This window comes from Phoenix dactylifera, chromosome 2 (assembly GCF_051530095.1).
Source record: "Phoenix dactylifera cultivar Ajwa chromosome 2, Ajwa_hap1_PhDact_Kaust_v1.1, whole genome shotgun sequence".
NCBI classification, from domain to species: Eukaryota; Viridiplantae; Streptophyta; class Magnoliopsida; order Arecales; family Arecaceae; genus Phoenix; species Phoenix dactylifera.
In genome coordinates this window covers 43,187,317-43,205,790 of record NC_143191.1, presented here as the reverse complement: position 1 = coordinate 43,205,790, position 18,474 = coordinate 43,187,317, and the positions used below count along the sequence as shown (strand labels likewise).

At 35.2% G+C, this 18,474-nt stretch overlaps 1 protein-coding gene across 2 annotated transcripts; it reads left to right on the top strand.

Moving 5' to 3' along the window:
* Positions 1-8,732: 8,732 nt before the first annotated feature.
* LOC103720346 (deSI-like protein At4g17486) lies at positions 8,733-10,171 on the top strand. 2 transcript variants are annotated; one of them, XM_088716513.2, is made up of 3 exons: positions 8,733-9,212; positions 9,329-9,616; positions 9,713-10,171. In XM_088716513.2, the coding sequence occupies exons 1-3, from the start codon at positions 9,080-9,082 to the stop codon at positions 9,955-9,957; spliced, it is 666 nt and encodes a 221-aa protein (XP_088572639.1). In that variant the 5' UTR covers positions 8,733-9,079; the 3' UTR covers positions 9,958-10,171. The 2 variants fall into 2 exon arrangements, with proteins under 2 accessions (XP_088572639.1, XP_017701474.3); XM_017845985.3 differs by having other exon boundaries at positions 8,932-9,212; positions 9,305-9,616.
* The last annotated feature ends 8,303 nt before the right edge of the window (positions 10,172-18,474 follow it).

Below are 18,474 nucleotides of genomic sequence, written 5' to 3'. Positions count from 1 at the left end.
TAATTGCAAAAATAAAAATCAGAAGTGGCTAAGAGGAAGAACTTTTCTCCAGAATTTTTTGGTATTTTCTCTAATTTTTTCATATCCCGAAAGAGATGAAATCAAGAGGTATTTATAGAGGTGTTTAGAGAGGCTTTTTGATCTTTTTACGAACGCGCTCGCGGTAATTTCATGAACGCCCCAACGGGTGTTTCGCGAAATTCAAATGCGCACGCGGCCAAGTCTCGGGCCTCGTGCGCATTTAAATTTTTCCAACAATCCCCACAAAAATTTAAATAATTTTAAAAATAAAATAAAATGCTAGATATCTTATATTATATAATAGATATATGTACCTTTCGGTTTGAACCTTCACTTAGTAACAATTGATTACATCTGTGAAGCCAAGGTGGTTTTAACCTTGAACCTCGGTCCATGGCTTAGATTAAATCAACAGCATACATAATATAGCTCGATCTGGGTTCTAAGCGAGTTACGCTAATATGGCTATGCGCAGGTATCTCTCATGTGCTTTTTAGGAAATCACCCATTTTTCATAATCGCGGCCTCATGACTGCATATATAGGTGAGTCCTAATAAGAAAGCTAGCAAGGAAGCTCCCGCCTCTTGGGTCTCGGACTCATTAAGAGTTATACAAACAAACTCATCCTACCGCTTGCTTTTATGAGCACTAGCGCCATAGGGATGAGGAAAACATAAAACAGTGCTCCTCTTAGTCACACTGGTTTGTTTCTATCTATTGAACCTTTTAAAGTTGGATTCCCACCATGGTGATCTATCTTTATGGGCTAAGCCTCATCCCCCTCGACAACTCTAGAACTATTATTCTAAACAAACCTTTTGAAAGCGGATCAGCTAAATTGTTTTTCGATTTTACAAAATTTAAAGCAATAACGCTATTTTTTAATTTATATCTTAATGATTTATGATGCACTTTTAAGTGCCTGTTTATTTTTAAATTGGCATTTCTTGATTGCACTTATCTATTGTAGATTTATAGTCACAATGTAAGGAGACAGGTGGTAAAGGTGACTCATCTACAGGAAGGTCTATTAATAAATCTCTAAGCCACTCAGCTTCAATGCTAGTGGTGTCTAAATCTATCAGTTCAGACTCTATGGTAATCCTAGATATCAAAGTTTGTTTGGTGGATTTTCAAGACACAGCAGCACCTCCTAGAAGAAAGACATATCATGTAATGGATTTAACATCTAAGGTATCGCTAATCCAGTTGGCATCACTATAGCCTTTTAGAACAGCAGCAAACCCACTAAAGTGCAAACTATAGGACTTGGTACCCTTAAGATACCTAAGGATTCTCTCTAATGCTGTCCAGTGATCTCTATATGATTAACAGTATATTTGCTAAATCTATTCACAGCATATGCTATGTCTAGCCTGGTGTAGTTTGCTAGGAATCCTAGTGAGCCTATAATTTGAGCATATAGGCCTTGAAGGACAGAAGTTCCTAAGTTCTTTTTAAGGTGCGTAGAGGAATCAAAAAGAGTAGAGACAGGCTGACAATCGGTATAATTAAATTTATTGAGAATCTTGTCAACATAATGACTTTGGGATAACTTAATACTATTTGCACTTCTAATTATTTTGGTATTTAAAATTAAATCAGCTTGTCCCAAGTCTTTTATATCAAACTTATGACTTAAGAATTGCTTTACTTCATCAACTATCTGAAAATATGTCCCAAAGATCAGTATATCATCTACATAGAGGCATAAGATCCTAAGTTTATTTCCAACTCTCTTATAGTATACACATTCTTCTGTACTATTGATTTCAAATCCAAATGCCAGTATGGTTTCATCAAATTTCAAGTGCCATTGCTTGGGTGCTTGTTTAAGATCATAGAGAGATCTGACTAGTCTGTAAACGTTATTTTCTTGGCTTAGGATTATAAATCCCTCTGGCTGGTCCATATAAATTTTTTCATTTAAGTCTCCATTTAGAAAAACTGTTTATCTGATGAATCACTAATTTATGGATGGAGGCTAATGCTATCAGGATCTTAATAGTAGTAATCCTAGCTACGGGTGCATAGATATCAAAGAAATCTACCTCAGGTATCTGTGTAAAACCCTTGGCAACTAATCTAGCCTTAAATTTATCTACAGAGCCATCAAGCCTAAGTTTCTTCTTAAAAATTCATTTGCACCCTATAGCTTTACAGCCAGAAGGAAGATCAGTCAATACCCAAGTATTGTTTTGAATAATTGACGGCATCTCATTGTCTACAACTTTCCTCCAAAAAGGTGAATCCAAGGATTTCACTGCATTCTCAAAAGTAGTTGGAGAGTTCTCTATAAAAAATATATAGAAGCCATCTCTAAATATTTTTTCTATCCTAGATCTCTTACTCCTCCTAGGTTCGACTTCTACTTTTATTTCTCTTGTCCTTATTCTACTAGAGTTACTAGCTATACCACCATCTACTCTAGTCCTAAGTGGAAAGGTGTCTTCAAAATATGTTGCATCTCTGGCTTCTATAATAGTGTTGTTACTGATATTATTTTTTTCTGAATTAATCACTAGAAATCTATTGGCATTACTATTGGTTGCATATCTTATGAATATGGCATCCATTATTTTGGGCCCTATTTTCTTTCTCTTAAATTTAGGTATTTTCACTTTTACCAAACACCCCCACACTTTTAAGTAGCTAAGATTAGGTTTTCTATGTTTTCAAACTTTATATGGGGTTAGATCATTATTTTTGGAGGGAATCCTATTGAGGATATAACAGACTGAAACTAGAGCTTCCCCCCACAAACTCTCTAATACACCTAAGCCGGTGCTGCTCTTCAATCGTAAGGGAGTTCAAAACTTGGGTTAGGGTGAGACCTCCTTGGGTATGGCTCAGAGTCTTAGCAAAATCAGACCAGAAATTAGATAGTTTACCTATCAGACAGGCTACCTGCAATGATTCATCTAAATTGGTTCCATTAGCCCTAAGCTGGTGGATCAGGATTTCAAAATCATGGATTTGGTCATTCATTGGCTTTGAGATTACCATCCTAAAGTTATTTAAGTCGAAGGCCTTGAACCTCTTTACCCCAGCATCATCAAGACCATATTTGCTATCTAGGGTGTCCCAGAATTTTTTGGCACTCTTGGTTGTGTCATAAATGTCATACAGCCTCTCAGAAAGGGCACCCAGGATTCTATGGATGTAATGATAGTCTATCTCATCAGGAATCCTAGAGAATGTGCTGGTGAAAACAGAAGGTTCAGTATGGGAGGAGGATGAACTCCGGTTTAGGTTTGTGCTGAGTAATTGATTGATCCCTACTTGGTTTTGATGTGCCAAAACATTTTGAGTGCATTTCTTGTTGGACTAACAGATTTAAACAAGTGTTTTCAGGATAACAATATTACAACTTCAAAAGAATACCTTAGGAAATGGTTCATGGATCTTAAACTCAAGTTCTGGAACCATTTAAGTATTTTTCAGAACTCGAATCGACTCCCAGAAAGTAAGAGTCGACTCCGGCACAAGCATGGTGTACTGGCATACCCTCGACCCGCCTCCACAATAGCGCAAGTTGACTCTTTTAGACAGACAGAAAATAGTATTTCGGGTCGCAAAACGCGAGTCGACTCGAGTCAAGCGCGAGCCATCTCCCATCTTTCGGACGAAGCGTGAGTCGACTCCCAACTGTTATGAGTCGACTCTCTCGGACAAGGCAAAGAACTTGTTTTCTGCACACTAGGATGCGAGACGACTTCCGAACGTGCGAGCTGACTCCAACGAGAATCGACCAATAATCTATCAGAGGGATTCTGAGCCAGAGCCGACTCCAGAACCATGTGAGATGTCTCCCAGTTTAGTCAAGCTGACTCTTGGATGGGCGAGACGACTCCAGTTTCAACGGACACTTTGTCAGAAGTACCAGGCGCGACAGAACGGCTACTCTTCTTAGTCTAACGGCTAGCTTTCAAAAACGGAGCTATAAGAAGACCCATTCTGAGTGAAACAAATGGACAGAAGAAAAATCCATAAAAAGTAGATCAAGCAAATCTTTTCAAACGAGCTCAAAGGATACTCAAAGTGAAAATCGGAAGAAAGCAACTCTTCATCAAGAACTCATCCCTTCTCCACACCAGAGCCAAAATAGAAAGATCCTCCATTGCTGACTGATTCAGGAGAGGATCCAGAAGAAAAGAAGCAGCATCTCAATTGGCAAAAATTCTCTAAGAAGCTTCTTTTTCCTATTCTTGTTAATATTGTTTTATATGCTTTTTGAGAAGCTTGTATTTACACATTCACTTTTAATTTAGGTGCTTGATTCAATCAAGGGATTGAATCGGGAGGTCTAAGGTTGTAGTTGGTGATCCTTTGTAAAAACCAATCGGATTGTTTGTGAGCCCGAGTAAAACAAACGAGGAGGTTTGTTGTGAGCCGGTAAAACAATAAGTTTGGTTGTGAGCTTGTAAAACAACCATACTGTAATTCTAGGATTATAATGAAAATCTCGAGTGAAACTTGAGGAGTGGACGTAGGAGCAAGGTTAGCTCCGAACCATTATAAATCTTATGTCTGTGTGCCGTACTTTTCATTATCTCACTGTCTTCATTCCTCTAGCATTCCAGACTGACTCTTTAGATTAATAAATCACTGCCTATTCCATCACGAGTTAAAATTTCACATTTTTAATTGAGACCCAATTCATCCCCCCCCCCCCCCCCCCTCTTAGGTTGCTTGCTGGTCAACAGTTGGGTTTTGGCGAGTAGCAGGTCGTAAAGTAGTTGGGTTATCAACTTCAGTAGTGCTCTCACCTATGGCTGAGATCAACCCTAATGTGATGAGCCAGAACAGCATTTGGTTCTGCCACCTCTTAAAGTTATGGTCATCAAAATTTTCAGATTTGGTACTAAGATGATCACTAGTGTTAGAGGTCATAGGTTTAAGGTTATAGAAAAGAGACAGAAATCTGAATGAAGGCAAAAAATTTATGTCAAAAGATTGCACTAATATTTATATTGAACTTTGGATGTTTAGTTGATATATCCAAAAAAATAATAGCCAGATCAGCTCCAGATCGGTGGTGGAGCACTAGTTTCACTTAAGTACCATCCTTTCTTAGGCACGTATGCCTTTTTTACAAGATTTTATTTGACACTATTAGTTAGTGAATATAATCACTAGAGATCACACAAATTCAATTTTTAGAAAAGCCTAAGTGCAAATTTAAATTGGTTATTGTGTATCAATCAATTTCCAAATTTTCGGTTTGAATTTTTTGAATTAGTAATAATTGATTACTAATTTAGTGCTAGCAAATTAATTATCGTAATTGAGATCTAAAATGTCAATTCAATGAATTATGTAATTTATTACCTTATTAGAATAATTGATTACTAATTTTGTGTTAGCAAATTAATTATTGTAATTGAGATCTAAAATGTCAATTCAATGAATTATATATTAGAAGTGATTTACTGCCTTATTAAAATAATTGATCACTGATTTTGTGCTAGTAAATCAATTATTATAATTAAAAACTAAAATGTCAATTCAATGAATTATAAGATTTATTACCTTACTAGAATAATTGATTTTTGTGCCAGGAAATCAATTATTGTAATTGAGATCTAAAATATTAATTCAATGAATTATAAGATTTATTACCTTATTAGAATAATTGATTACTAATTTTATGGTAGCAAATCAATTATTGTAATTGAGATCTAAAATGTCAATTCAATGAATTATAAAATTTATTACCTTATTAGAATAATTGATTACTAATTTTGTGCTAGCAAATCAATTATTGTAATTGAGATCTAATTTATCAATTCAATGAATTAATTATTATGTATTGAGTAATTTCCGATTTTTTTGTTTGAATGGGATCTGAAAATTACTCTTTGAGGAGTCCAAATATAATATATATATTATTCGGCATCAAATTATTCTATTTTAACACAAAAGAAATCTATTCTAGCATAAAATAAATCTATTCATTTAATAAATTTAAATCACAAAATTGTAAAAATCTTACAGATCTACTAATATTAAATTAAAAATAAAAGTTAGAGGAAATAATCTGATTGAAGGCAGGTTGAAGCGCGTAGATACTGTCCCAAAGAAGTGTTTGCCCCCACGTACGGATCTTCCAGCAATCCTCCTCAGAGATACGACAACCCTAAACTTCTTCGGTACATCTCAGAAGAAGCCAAATCAAACCCGATCGAACTTGTAGATCCAGCGAAGAATGAAATAAAAAGAATAAAATAAACTAAATATAATTATAAAAATAAAAATCAGAAGTGGCTAAGAGGAAGAACTTTTTTCTAGAATTTTTCTCGTATTTTTCTCTAATTTTTCCGTGTCCCAAAATGGTTGAAATCAAGGGGTATTTATAGGGGTGTTTAGATGGGCTTTTTGGTCTTTTTATGGTATTTATAGGGTCTATTTTTGGTATCACATATTTTAATAATTAATTATTTTATAAAAAATCAATCCTCTTATTTTTGATATAAAATAAAAAATAAATAACTTCATTTTATTCTTTATAATCTTTTAAAAATTTTATTATTTAAAAGATTTAAAAATATCGATAATTTCAACATATTTCTATAATTATTTTCTAAAATCCTTTAAAAGTAGATAATTCATGTTTTTTTTATTTGTGCTATTAAAAAAGTAATGATATTTGATATAGAACAATTCTAATACTTTATATTATGTATTTTATTTTAAGTAGTTTTAATTATATATATTTTTAATAAAAATCAAATGGATCAATAATCCAAATCCTTGGTTAAAACAGTCTCTATGCAAATTTTTGATAATTACATATTAGACCATTATATCATTACGACACATTGTTTCCAATATCTATAGTGTATTTTATGCCAAAAACTATTTCCTTTTATTTGTTAAACTGACTTGACTTATATAACTTGTTCATTAAATGGATCAAATCAAATTAAGTTGAAAATAATACATTTAATCCATCAAAAAAATCAAGAATATATATATATTCATTAAATTTGTTATCCCTCTAATAATCAAAAAGCGTTAATTATTCTCTTAAATTTATTTCATCATTAAATAGTCACTATTATGCAATAAAACTATATTTAATACTAATTAAGTTTTATTTAAGTAGAAAACATTGTCCTTACAATGTATCATCACAACATAAAAAATTTTAGCAATATTTATAAATAACCATTCTAGTATTATAAACCTTTTGTGATAATTTTTAAAAATTGTTACTATATAATACATTTTTTTATCGCAATTATATGATACTCTCGCTATATAATAACTTTTAGTAATGCTTTTGATGAACCACTACAATATATATATCTTTTGTGATATTTCTTAAAACCATTATTAGAATGCAATTATAGTAGCACAATTAGTAATGTTACTAAAACTCTATCACTATAGACTATTTTCATTGTAGTCACATGCATCGAAAGTATTAAATTTTAATCAATGATCGCAGAAACTTGTATAAAATCATTAAATGACTTTACAGAATGAATTGTGAAGGATAAACATGACAATAAGTTCAAAATAAAAAAAAAGTTGATAATTTGATAGCTAGTCTTAACATGGCAATTTGAAATCACTGCATCAGTCATTGTATAGTTGAAGTCCTGTTGAAAAAAATAACTCATATTACATAGCCTATTTGCATGGCCTATATCATGCAACAAATAAATATATTTGTAAAATTCAAAATTTCCGGTACTGGCATGTACTACTATGCATCGAGAGTATCGTATTGTACACATACCACATCTCGACAAATAGTGTATCGAATATTGATATACCACTAACTTGTATCGATATTTTACCGAGACAGTACCAATACAGGCACAAAAATTACCATCACAAACCTTGATGCGATCAATAAAGAAATATTATTATTTTTAATATTTATTTTTTATCATATCATTTGCATCTAGATTTAGATGTACTGAGTTTTCATAATTTAACTAGTCTCTACCTAACCCCTTGCGAGGTTATGCATTGCCAACTAGAATCTTATGATCCCTTCTTTTAATAAAATTAACAGTGAAAGTGCCACCAATCATTTTTTTTTTCAAAAAAGGAATCAAATACTTAAAACGTGTTGCAGGAATGGAACATATAGCCTCCGATTAGGGATGGTTGCCTTTTATCCAGCATGCCGGAAACCCTTTCAAGGTCAGTTTGTCCCTCCTATGAGGTAACCCGAGACCTGTTCAGATACAATTTTGGATTAATACAAAAAAAATGCTTAAGTTTAAGGCCGTTAAGTGATCCAAATCGTAATACTACAAATTGCCATTCCTTGCAGCTTCAGTATCCTCCATGAACCACTGCCGCATGGAAATTGGAAACATGATTCACTCCTATGGGCTATAAACCTCCCTTTACGTAGGCTTTACTTCTTCTCCCCACTTGAAAAAAAAGCTCTTCGGCTTTATCCAATCTCTGCCTCTTATTGCTAAACCTACAAACAATTCCAGGAATAATTTCCTCGCTGCCCGAAACCGAAAGCAGGGGACCTCGAACGGCACGATAAAATAGACCTCGTTTCCCAAAAGCAAATAGGAAAAAAAGCGTTCCCGTTTCCGTAACGGAAAACGGACGATTCGGTAAAGTTCAAAACGGATCGCCGATGTGTGCCGAGCGCCGTCCCGGAAGGGTAAGAAAATCACAACGGGATCGAGGTATTTCGAAAAAAAAGGAAACTGACGATCCCGAGAAGAGAGGATCCAAGGAGCAAAAGAGTTCTTGGAGAGTCTAGAAGAAGTCAGAGGAGGGAGAGCGGAGAGCTGACCGAGGCGAGCCGCCCCCTCCACAACAAAAGATAAAAGCCCCCCCAGCTTGAGGCGAGAGGAACTCTTCTCCTTCTCTAACCATTACTATTCCTTAAATGCCCCTCTCCCCTGTCCCTCTCTGCCCCTCCGCCTATCCTCACCGCCAACCTAGGAGAAAAAGAAATCGATTCGAGATCGAGAGCGAAGTCGTATGAAGTCATCGCCGCCGCCCGCGTTCTGATCCGCCGTCTGATAGACTCCATCCGACCTCCGCCGCCTCCGGCGCTGCCGCCGGAAGATGTTCATCCGAGGGCGCTCCGGGCAGCGGAAGACCGGGAAGGTGCCCGTGTACCTCAACGTCTACGATCTAACTCCGATCAATGTCTACGCCTACTGGCTCGGCCTCGGCGTCTACCATTCCGGCGTCCAAGGTGCTCGTTCTCTCTCTCTCTCTCTCTCTCTGTCTCTCTCCAGAGTTTAAAGTTGGGATTTTTGTTTTTTTTAAATGGGGTGATTGAGCTAGGGTTAGGGTCTGTGGTTGGGGCAGTGCACGGGGTGGAGTATGCGTACGGGGCGCACGAGCACGCGACGACGGGGATCTTCGAGGGGGAGCCGCGGCAGTGCCCGGGGTTCGTGTTCCGGAAGTCGATCCTGATCGGGCGCACGGATCTGGGGCAGCGGGAGGTGCGGGCGCTCATGGAGGAGCTCGCCACGGAGTACACCGGCAACACCTACAACCTCATCTCCAAGAACTGCAACCATTTCTGCAACAAGGCCTGCCTCCGCCTCACCAACAAGCCCATCCCTCGCTGGGTCAATCGCCTCGCCAGGATCGGTACTTCCTTCTTTTCCACAATAGATAGATCCCGCTTTTCGTTCCAGAGTTTCGATTTTTCAGAGGTTTCTGAAGGGTTTCGATCGAAATCTTTAGGTTTTCTTTGCAATTGCGTGCTTCCGGTGCAAGTAGCGGCGGTGAGGAGTCGCAGTGACGAGGCCAAGGGAAACCGAGAAGGGGATAGGAGGAAGCTGAGGAGCAATTCCACTCGATTCCCTCCTCCCACCACCTCCTCTTCTACTACTGCGCCTCCCATTTCCTCTGTTCCTTCTTCGGAAACTATTAGAAGCCGTAGAAGAAGTCGGCGCTCTTCGTCGTCTTCTTCGGTTTCCTCCACCTAAAGGTCTAATCCCCGCCGCCGCCGGCCGTGGTTTTGCGGAAACTCCCTTAAAAGATACATTTTTTTTCCAAAAAAAAAATCCTGTGGAATTATTTTTTTCTTTTTCTTAACTGCACCATTAAATGCTGGTCTTCCATCTCCAGCTCAGTAAATGCTTGATTTTGTGTTACCATTAATACAGACGGTAATCTATATATATATATATCTCGAGAGAAGCTGTTTGCTGTTCTGCCGATCACTCACCGTCCGTTTCACTCGCGTGTAATTCTGATTTCGTGGTTCCACGTTATAATTTCGGGGGTCCGCTGGTACTGGTTAACGTCTGGTGGTTCCGCGCGAGCAAGAGAAAGGGGAAGTGTCGCTGTCGTACACACGTGTGGGATCGAAAGATGGTGATGGGGGGTCCACCGATGGTCCCTCGCTGAGCATACACCTATGATGCTTTCGGCGGGAGCGGTCGAAGAATATTCTCTCGTATAAAAATAATATGCGCTACAAGCGCGCGCTTGTCTCCGGGGTGGTAATCGCTGCCTGTCTCATATCAAGGGTGGATGGAACGTTGGGGATAGCTTGTGATGGTGATCGGAGGGCTGATAGTAGTTCTGGGTTGTGGGTGGTTCTATCCTCTTAGGTTAGGCTATGATAAGTAGCATTTCTTTTGAGAACGCTTTCATCTTGTTTAGGTTTTTGCTTCCTTTGAATGGTCATCCGGGGGAGGGACTCGTAGTGGCTCCAAGCCTAAAAGATTTTAAGATGTATTGGCATTTGAGTCTAGATACTATTGGCACTCAAATGGGAACCAGAAGGATCCTTGTTCTCAAAGGAAACTCAACTTTCAAACCATGGTACATTAAACTATTAATTTTAATGTTGAGGGAGCAGAAACTCCATCATTATTATTGGTGCTATAAATATTGTATTGACATAGCAAATGAAGAACTCTATACATGGTAGAAAAACTCTGATCATTAATGCACCACTAAAACCAACACACACGATATGTAGGGTACAATTTTTCTCTTTTCTCAATCTATTCTTAAAATACTATATGACAATGTAGTAAATTATAATAAATAAAGGCTTCAATAGCTAAATTTTCATTGCATATTAAGCAATGAACTTTACTAATGAACAAACAGAAACTTCCATTAAATTTCTAATTTGATATAGTAATATTAGTTTAAATACGCATAATACTTATGTATTTTAGCTAGATAATATTTTCAAGTATAAATAATACTTCTATTAATTATATAACTCATATCAATACTTGATATTGATAACATTAAGATACTCTATTATTTATTACTTATTATTAAAGAAACATATAATATAGTATTCGCTTATAATATTGTTAGCACGAAGTTTCTGTCGCACCACTTATGGGGATGCGCGTGCTAGAGAATTTGTTGGCACAAGTTCGATACTAAGAGGTAGATAAGTGCACAGGCGTACCACTGGCACTAGAGTGGTTGGAAAGATGGTGAGCGTACCATGGGTTCAGGTACCTTGATCTTTAAGGACTTTCACCACCGTCACACAACCATCCGAAAGATGGATTCAAAAAGGGATAAACATTTAGCCTGGGCTATAGCAATATAAATCTAAGTTAACATTACTCCTAAGATAGAAAGCTATTGGTAAACTAAGTTAAGATAAAATACATGGATATATTGGATTGTCGAAGGATCCCTACAGGGTATAAATTTTACTTATTTATACTAAAATATCATAACCACCTAATCTAATGGTTGCTACCTACATTTGGTCTCTACTTCCAATGATTCTAATAACTAATGCCAGTTGTCTATGTACATCCATCAGAGCAACCTAATCTAGTACTATCTGTCGGACCTATAGTCACTAAGGCTGCAAATGAGTCGGGTTGTCCTATGACCCGACTCGACCCGATCTACTTAGACCTGATCCAATCCATTTTAAAAAATTCGTGAGGCTGGGTAAGGTTTTAAAATTGGATCCGTTATATTTTTCGGGTTGGATTTGGGTTTACTAAATTCTGACTCGACTCGATCCAACCTGACACATTTAAATTTAGGAAAATTTTGGATTTTCGAACCTGCGACCTGACCTGACTCGATCCATACACCATTAGGGCCCGTGGGGGTGCTTAAGGGTCTCTAACTCTTTATTCCTCTAATCTTTCTTTTTTTATATTTGAGGACAAGAGGAATGAAAGAGACTGTCTTTTTTATACTATCGAATGGCATGAATTTTACATTAAGGCTTATGCTGGTTATATTAAATTGAAACATTATTCATCTAAGAAGAAAGTTTAGACCAATGAAGACAAAATAGAGCATAATTTTGCCATGTGGAAAAAGATGGATTTATGACAATCCTTTGCACCTGTTGAACTTTATCATGTATCATTATTAAAACTATATTCCTCATCTTGGCCCATGCATGCTTTTCTAGTATTATGTTTTAAAAAAAAGATAGCAGATGCATTCTAACAAATTCAGGAGATATCGTTGCTGAATAAAAAGGATTAGCATAGACACAATTCTTTTCTACTCAAAAAAAAGTGTTGCATATATGAACATAATTTTTTTTTATAATGGCAATATGGCATCGATCCTTGATGCTTAGGCATATTCACTTTTATAGTCCTGTATAAGCTGTTTTCTATAGTTTTTACTCATTGCAAAAGAAATCAAGTACAGAGAATGACAAGTACAAGGACCCGACCCAGACCTAAATTTTTTGGGTTGGAGCCGGATTATATATAGACCTGACCCAACCTGAATGATCCATCGGATCAGAAATTTTAGCCATGGACCCAATCCGACCTGACTCAATTTTTTATTGGGTTGGGTCTGGGTTCCACATCAGGACCCGAACAAGAAACCAGTTTGGATCAGGGTCACTTATGACCCGATCCGACTCGACCCATCTACACCTCTAATAGTCATATTTAGTCAGTCGAAATCATGGTTCGCCACTGGTGCGAATTGGAAGGTACGGAACATATCGTACCGTACTAGTTTAGTATATGTACTCGAAAAGATCGATACCATACCGTACTGATACAGTGCTAGTGTGTCATTGGTATGGGGTTCGGCACCGAGACAACGAACCTAGGTCGAAACCCTTGTATCTCCATTCAACCTACTTTATATTGGTGCCCTCTCAGTCAATAATATATATTCAGTCTCTGGTGTTATTTCTCGGTCAGTTTCTATATGGTATTCATTCGATCAGATATTCTCCTGAAACCAATTATATTTGTTCTCACTTCATCGTATAGCCAATTAGGCACAAGTCTCCCATGTGTTGGTTTGAGCAAGGACGTCGTGTAAATATATATATATATATATAAGTGATCATTAAAGTTCCATCTTTCTCTTGTTTTAGTTACAAGAGCCTACTTATTATCCAAAATAAAGAACAATATTAGTGATATTATTTAGCATCCATATGGCAAATGAAGGACTCAGTTTAATAAATTTTCATTTCATATTACTAAATATGAGTAAATATCGTTCACATTTTTCTGTTCTTTTTTGGTATATCTCCCTCACATATACATAATTATGATAATTTATTTACTAATTCATAAATCTTTAAATCTGTAGAACATATCGAGCAGGTTACTCAAAATTCTTGATCTCTATATGGATATACGTTGTTTCAATTAAAGTGCACTTTTCCAAGTAGAGTGCATGCCTTGAGTCAATTGTTTAAGTTAACATGCATACAATGCTAGAAGACTTATAAACCAAAGAGTTTTTTCCGTACATACCCTGTTAAATATTAAAATTTATGTAAATATCCTCCTAAAAATTGATATTTGCATGTATACCCTTATAAAATACTTGTTTTACGTATATATTCTTTATTTTTCTTTTTTCTTACATACGTGCCCACACCATCTAATGCCATCAAAAAAATTAGCGATTTAAAATGAAAAATGACTAAAATATCTTTAATAGGTAGATATGCAAAAAAAAAATATTTATAAGGGTATATATGCAAATAATATTTTGCGAGGGTATTCATGCAATTTCACATGTTTAGGAAGGTTTACATGCAAAAAATTTTAATTTTATTTTTTTCTATTTCAACCTATTTTAACACTCATATTTGCCTAGGGTGGCCTTCTACTACATAGTTGTGGAGGTTGTTAATAGGGTTCGAAGTCCTTCAATGATTTTGCTTGGGGATGATTGATATTATTCTTCCGCCTATGAGCATAGCAATAGCAAGAAAGCTTGTTCATTGTAATCTATCGTACACCTTTAAGAGATTTTAATATTTTTCTATATTTTAATGTATGCCCTCATATATGCATCTATAACAATAAATATTATCAGCTATGTTTTAATGAAATAAAATATAGAGGTTGTTATAAATGAACAAAAATATAGTAGAATAATTTCATAATTAGTGAAAGAACTTTCATAGCTCTTTTTGTTATCTAATTATCAAATCAATCTTTTTTTTAAGCAAAATTTTTGTGGAAAATATTGAGCAGCAGACATTAAATAAATCTGAGTGTTAAAACAAGCTGAAATAGAAAAAATAAAATTAAAAGTTTTTACATGTAAACCCTCCTAAATATGTGAAATTGCATGAGTATCCTCGCAAAGTATTATTTCCATATATACCTGTATAAATGTTTTCTTTTGCATATCTATCCATTAAGGATATTTCAGTCATTTTTAATTTTAAACCGCTAATTTTTTGACGGCGTTAGATGTTGTGGGTATATATGCAAGAAAAAAATAAAGGGTATACATGCAAAACAAGTATTTATAAGGGTACATGCAAATATCAATTTTAGGAGGGTATTCATGTAAATTTTAATATTTAGAAGGATATGTACATAAAAAACCCTAAATCAAAAGACATAATACAATGCGAAAAACTGTTCAATTCATATACAATAAACTTGTTAGATACTGATCTCATGTGATATATTTTTTCTCCTTTTTTCAATTATTCTTGAAACACAACATAATGTGCACATCAATGAATTAGTTTTGACAATGATCGAGTAGAAACTCCCCTCAAATATCTAAACTAATATAATAATATCATTTTAGATAAGCACAATACTTATATATGCTAGTTAAATAATACTCTCAAGTATCAGTTATACTTATATCAATTATGTAAATATAATCAATACTAATATAATATTGATACTTAATATTAATAATAGTAACATACTCTATTATCTATAACTTATATTCACTTATTATTAAGGGAACAGATAATACAATACTCATTTATAACAAATATTTGTTAATAAATAATCATTATAGGCCTATCTTCCTTACGTATCAACTATAAGAGCAAATAACAACCATTAATTGCTAAAAAAATATATTATTTTATTAAATCAGTATTTAAAATTATTATTATGAAGATTACTATAATAGTAATAGATAATAATTAAAAAAGATGGTATTAATTTTTTTCACCTTTAATTTGATAGAGATATTACTTCTTTCTTTTAGAGAAAAATCGATATAAAAAATTGAATTTTGAAAACATTTAGTTAAAAAAATAATGCAAATGAAAATAATGGTCGTTATTGACATGAAAACCAACTATTATAATACTAAAAAATATGTTATAAGAGGTTCCTTTATCAAAAATAAGAATTTATTTATGAAGAGAGAAGGTATTAAGATTTTACAGACTTATTACAAGCTTTTTTTTTTAAATATAATCAATTCTCACCAAATATTGGAAGTTTGATGAATAACTATAAGCATTCTAGATATATAATAGATAAAGAATTCTATTAATAAGAGTTCTACTTATTATTTAGAATACGGAATAGTATTAACGATACAATTAATATGATTCAAAATAAAAAATCCTATAAAATCTTATTATCCAAAATAAAAAATTATATTAATAATATCATTAATACAGATATTTACATGATAAATGAGGAGCTTAACAAACTCTATTTTTGTTATATATAAATATAATAGATTGGTCAAAGGTAGTGGACAATACGTTAGCCAAGAAAAGATTCCCATGTCATCAATTGAGAGGTCTATCAAATGTCAGGAGACAGCTCTACTTACTGATGTATGTGACTCGATTGGTTTATTTCCTAAGACGATAAATATTTGATCAGGTGACTTCGGTGTTGCGACGTTTGGCCACTAATCATTAGGTTAGGGTTGAGGAGTTTGATTCATTTTGTCTTCTTGCCAGGCTTCAGGGTCAACAAGATCATGCATCAGGTGGTAGGTTGGTTGCTGTTATATATTACTGATTTTGAGTAGGTTTGTGGGGAAAGAATGTCGGAGATTTAGTAACAAGTCAACAATCCAAGAACTATCATTTTTATATTGCCCGAAGGTTTAGTAAAAGAGTGATTAAGACTGACAGTTAGATGGGTTGGTGAATTTTTGCGTGAAGAGCTGCCGATCTTTCACCACTTGAACTTCAGAGAATTTTTATATACATATTGGTACAAATGTGGGAACTACTAAAAAGAAATTCAAGAAAAGCAGTAAGAAGAAGAAAACTAAGCGGTAGTTGTTCATAAATGTCTATTTAAAGAAAGTTGTGTCCAATACCAGTGCATATTAGCAAACAGAGGATGCCCATAGTTTTAGTTGAAAAGTAACCATCTTTTAACATTGATGCATGTAATTGCCACATTAGAGTTGCCTCCCCATTGCACCCCCCACCTCCCAATAAAAAGAAAAAAGAAAAACCTCTTAAAACCCCGTTTGGTATCATTTTTTTTCTTATTTTTTTATTAGTAGAAATACCGAATCCTATGTAGAAAATCTATTAAGTTATCCTATTTCTATTTCTTATTTTTAAAATAATTTTCATTAATTTTGGAAAAATGTTTGTAAAATAAATTTCACTTCTATTTTTTTTAAAAGAAGATTTTCACCCTTCTCTTATCCCCTCCATTTGACCTCCTGATCATGTCTCCTCCCTTTTACCTCCTCAAGGATTTTGCTGCCTTCTACAGTTGCCCACCTCTTCGATAACTTCCTCCACTATCTTTCTCAGTCCAGCTACTTCACCACATCTTCTACCCATCTGTTTGTTCATTCTTAACATCCATCTTTCATTACCATTCGTCCATTCATTCCTTCTATTGAGAGCAGTGGTGTCCGTCCGTTCCTTGCATCTATCAGTTCGATTGAGCATGCTCTCGTTCGGGCAGCAACTATTGCGTTGTCCCCAATTGCCCCCCCCCCTGAATGCTTGCTTGTTTCATACTTTTGACTTCTGCAATTGTCTCGCTTTTCACATTAAAAAAAAAAAAAAAAAAAAAAAAAAAAAAAAGAGAACCAAACATATTTTCAATGATAAGAATTTTGAAAAAACAATGAAACCAAATTTCCTACTTCCAAACTTTTTGAAAAAGACAAGATAGAAACAAACACAATTTGTGGACCTTATGAATTTTTTTGTTTTATTTTCCATAACCGCTTTGTGTTTTTTGGCAGATAATCTGCCACATGATTCGCTTCCCTGAACGCATGACAGCAGGAGAAGTTGGATAATATGGAACAAAGCAATTTAACGTTTCACGGTCCCCAGGCTCCGGCCCATTCCAGTGTAGGCAAATTATGTAAGCTCCATTAGGGCCCCTGTGCCCTACTTCTCAGGGAAAAAGCCCACGCCCAGTATGGCCGAGACAAACAGAAAAATTGTTATGGACGAAATGGATAATTGAGAGGGTGATATACCGGATACTGGCAACCAATAAGAATAGAACACAAAGGACGAGCTAGCAGACCTAGTCTGGCCACTTTATCCGACTTTTATTATTACAGCTGAAAATAGGCTTGGGCAGGCCCGAAGCCCATTTGGGCTGGGCCGACTTCGAACTAAATTGAAAGCTCATTTGAAGCTCATTTGTTTGTTTTTGGCCGAGCTCGAATATGTTACCGGCTTACCTTGGGACAAGCCCGAATCCAAGCCTAAATAAGGCCCAAACTAGAGCTCAAATCTAAACCTGAATCAATTTAACTTTGTATATTATTAGTTAAAAAATTATAAAAAAATAAAGAATAAATTAAAATGAGTTAAACTGAAAATAATGTAAATCATTTATTTATAATGTAGGAAAAAAGGTCGAATTTTTAACTAACTTATTTTTTTTATAAAGTAATATTATGAAATAGCAGTTCGGATCTATTTTTAGCCTAAATGGATAATCGGTCAAGCCCAATTAGGTTCAGATTGGGCTTGAACTCAAGCCAGGATTATCCAAATATTTTCGGGCCTGTTTCGGGCCTGAAGCTCAAAAAAAAAATCAAACTAGATTGAGGGCATGGCCCGCCCCTACCCGGCCCACTTTCAGCCAAACTTGCCACGCAAGGAAGTATCATTTAAGACCAGGACAGCAAGCTTGAAAACTGTACACCCTCGCTAGCTAATCTAGTAGATCCTATAGTTCTGGTTAAGACGTACAAGCCTGGTTTAGTGAAAAAAAAATATAGAGTAAATTACACTAGGTGAACCTGAGCATTTACAAGGAACAGATCAGTCACAGTCCAGG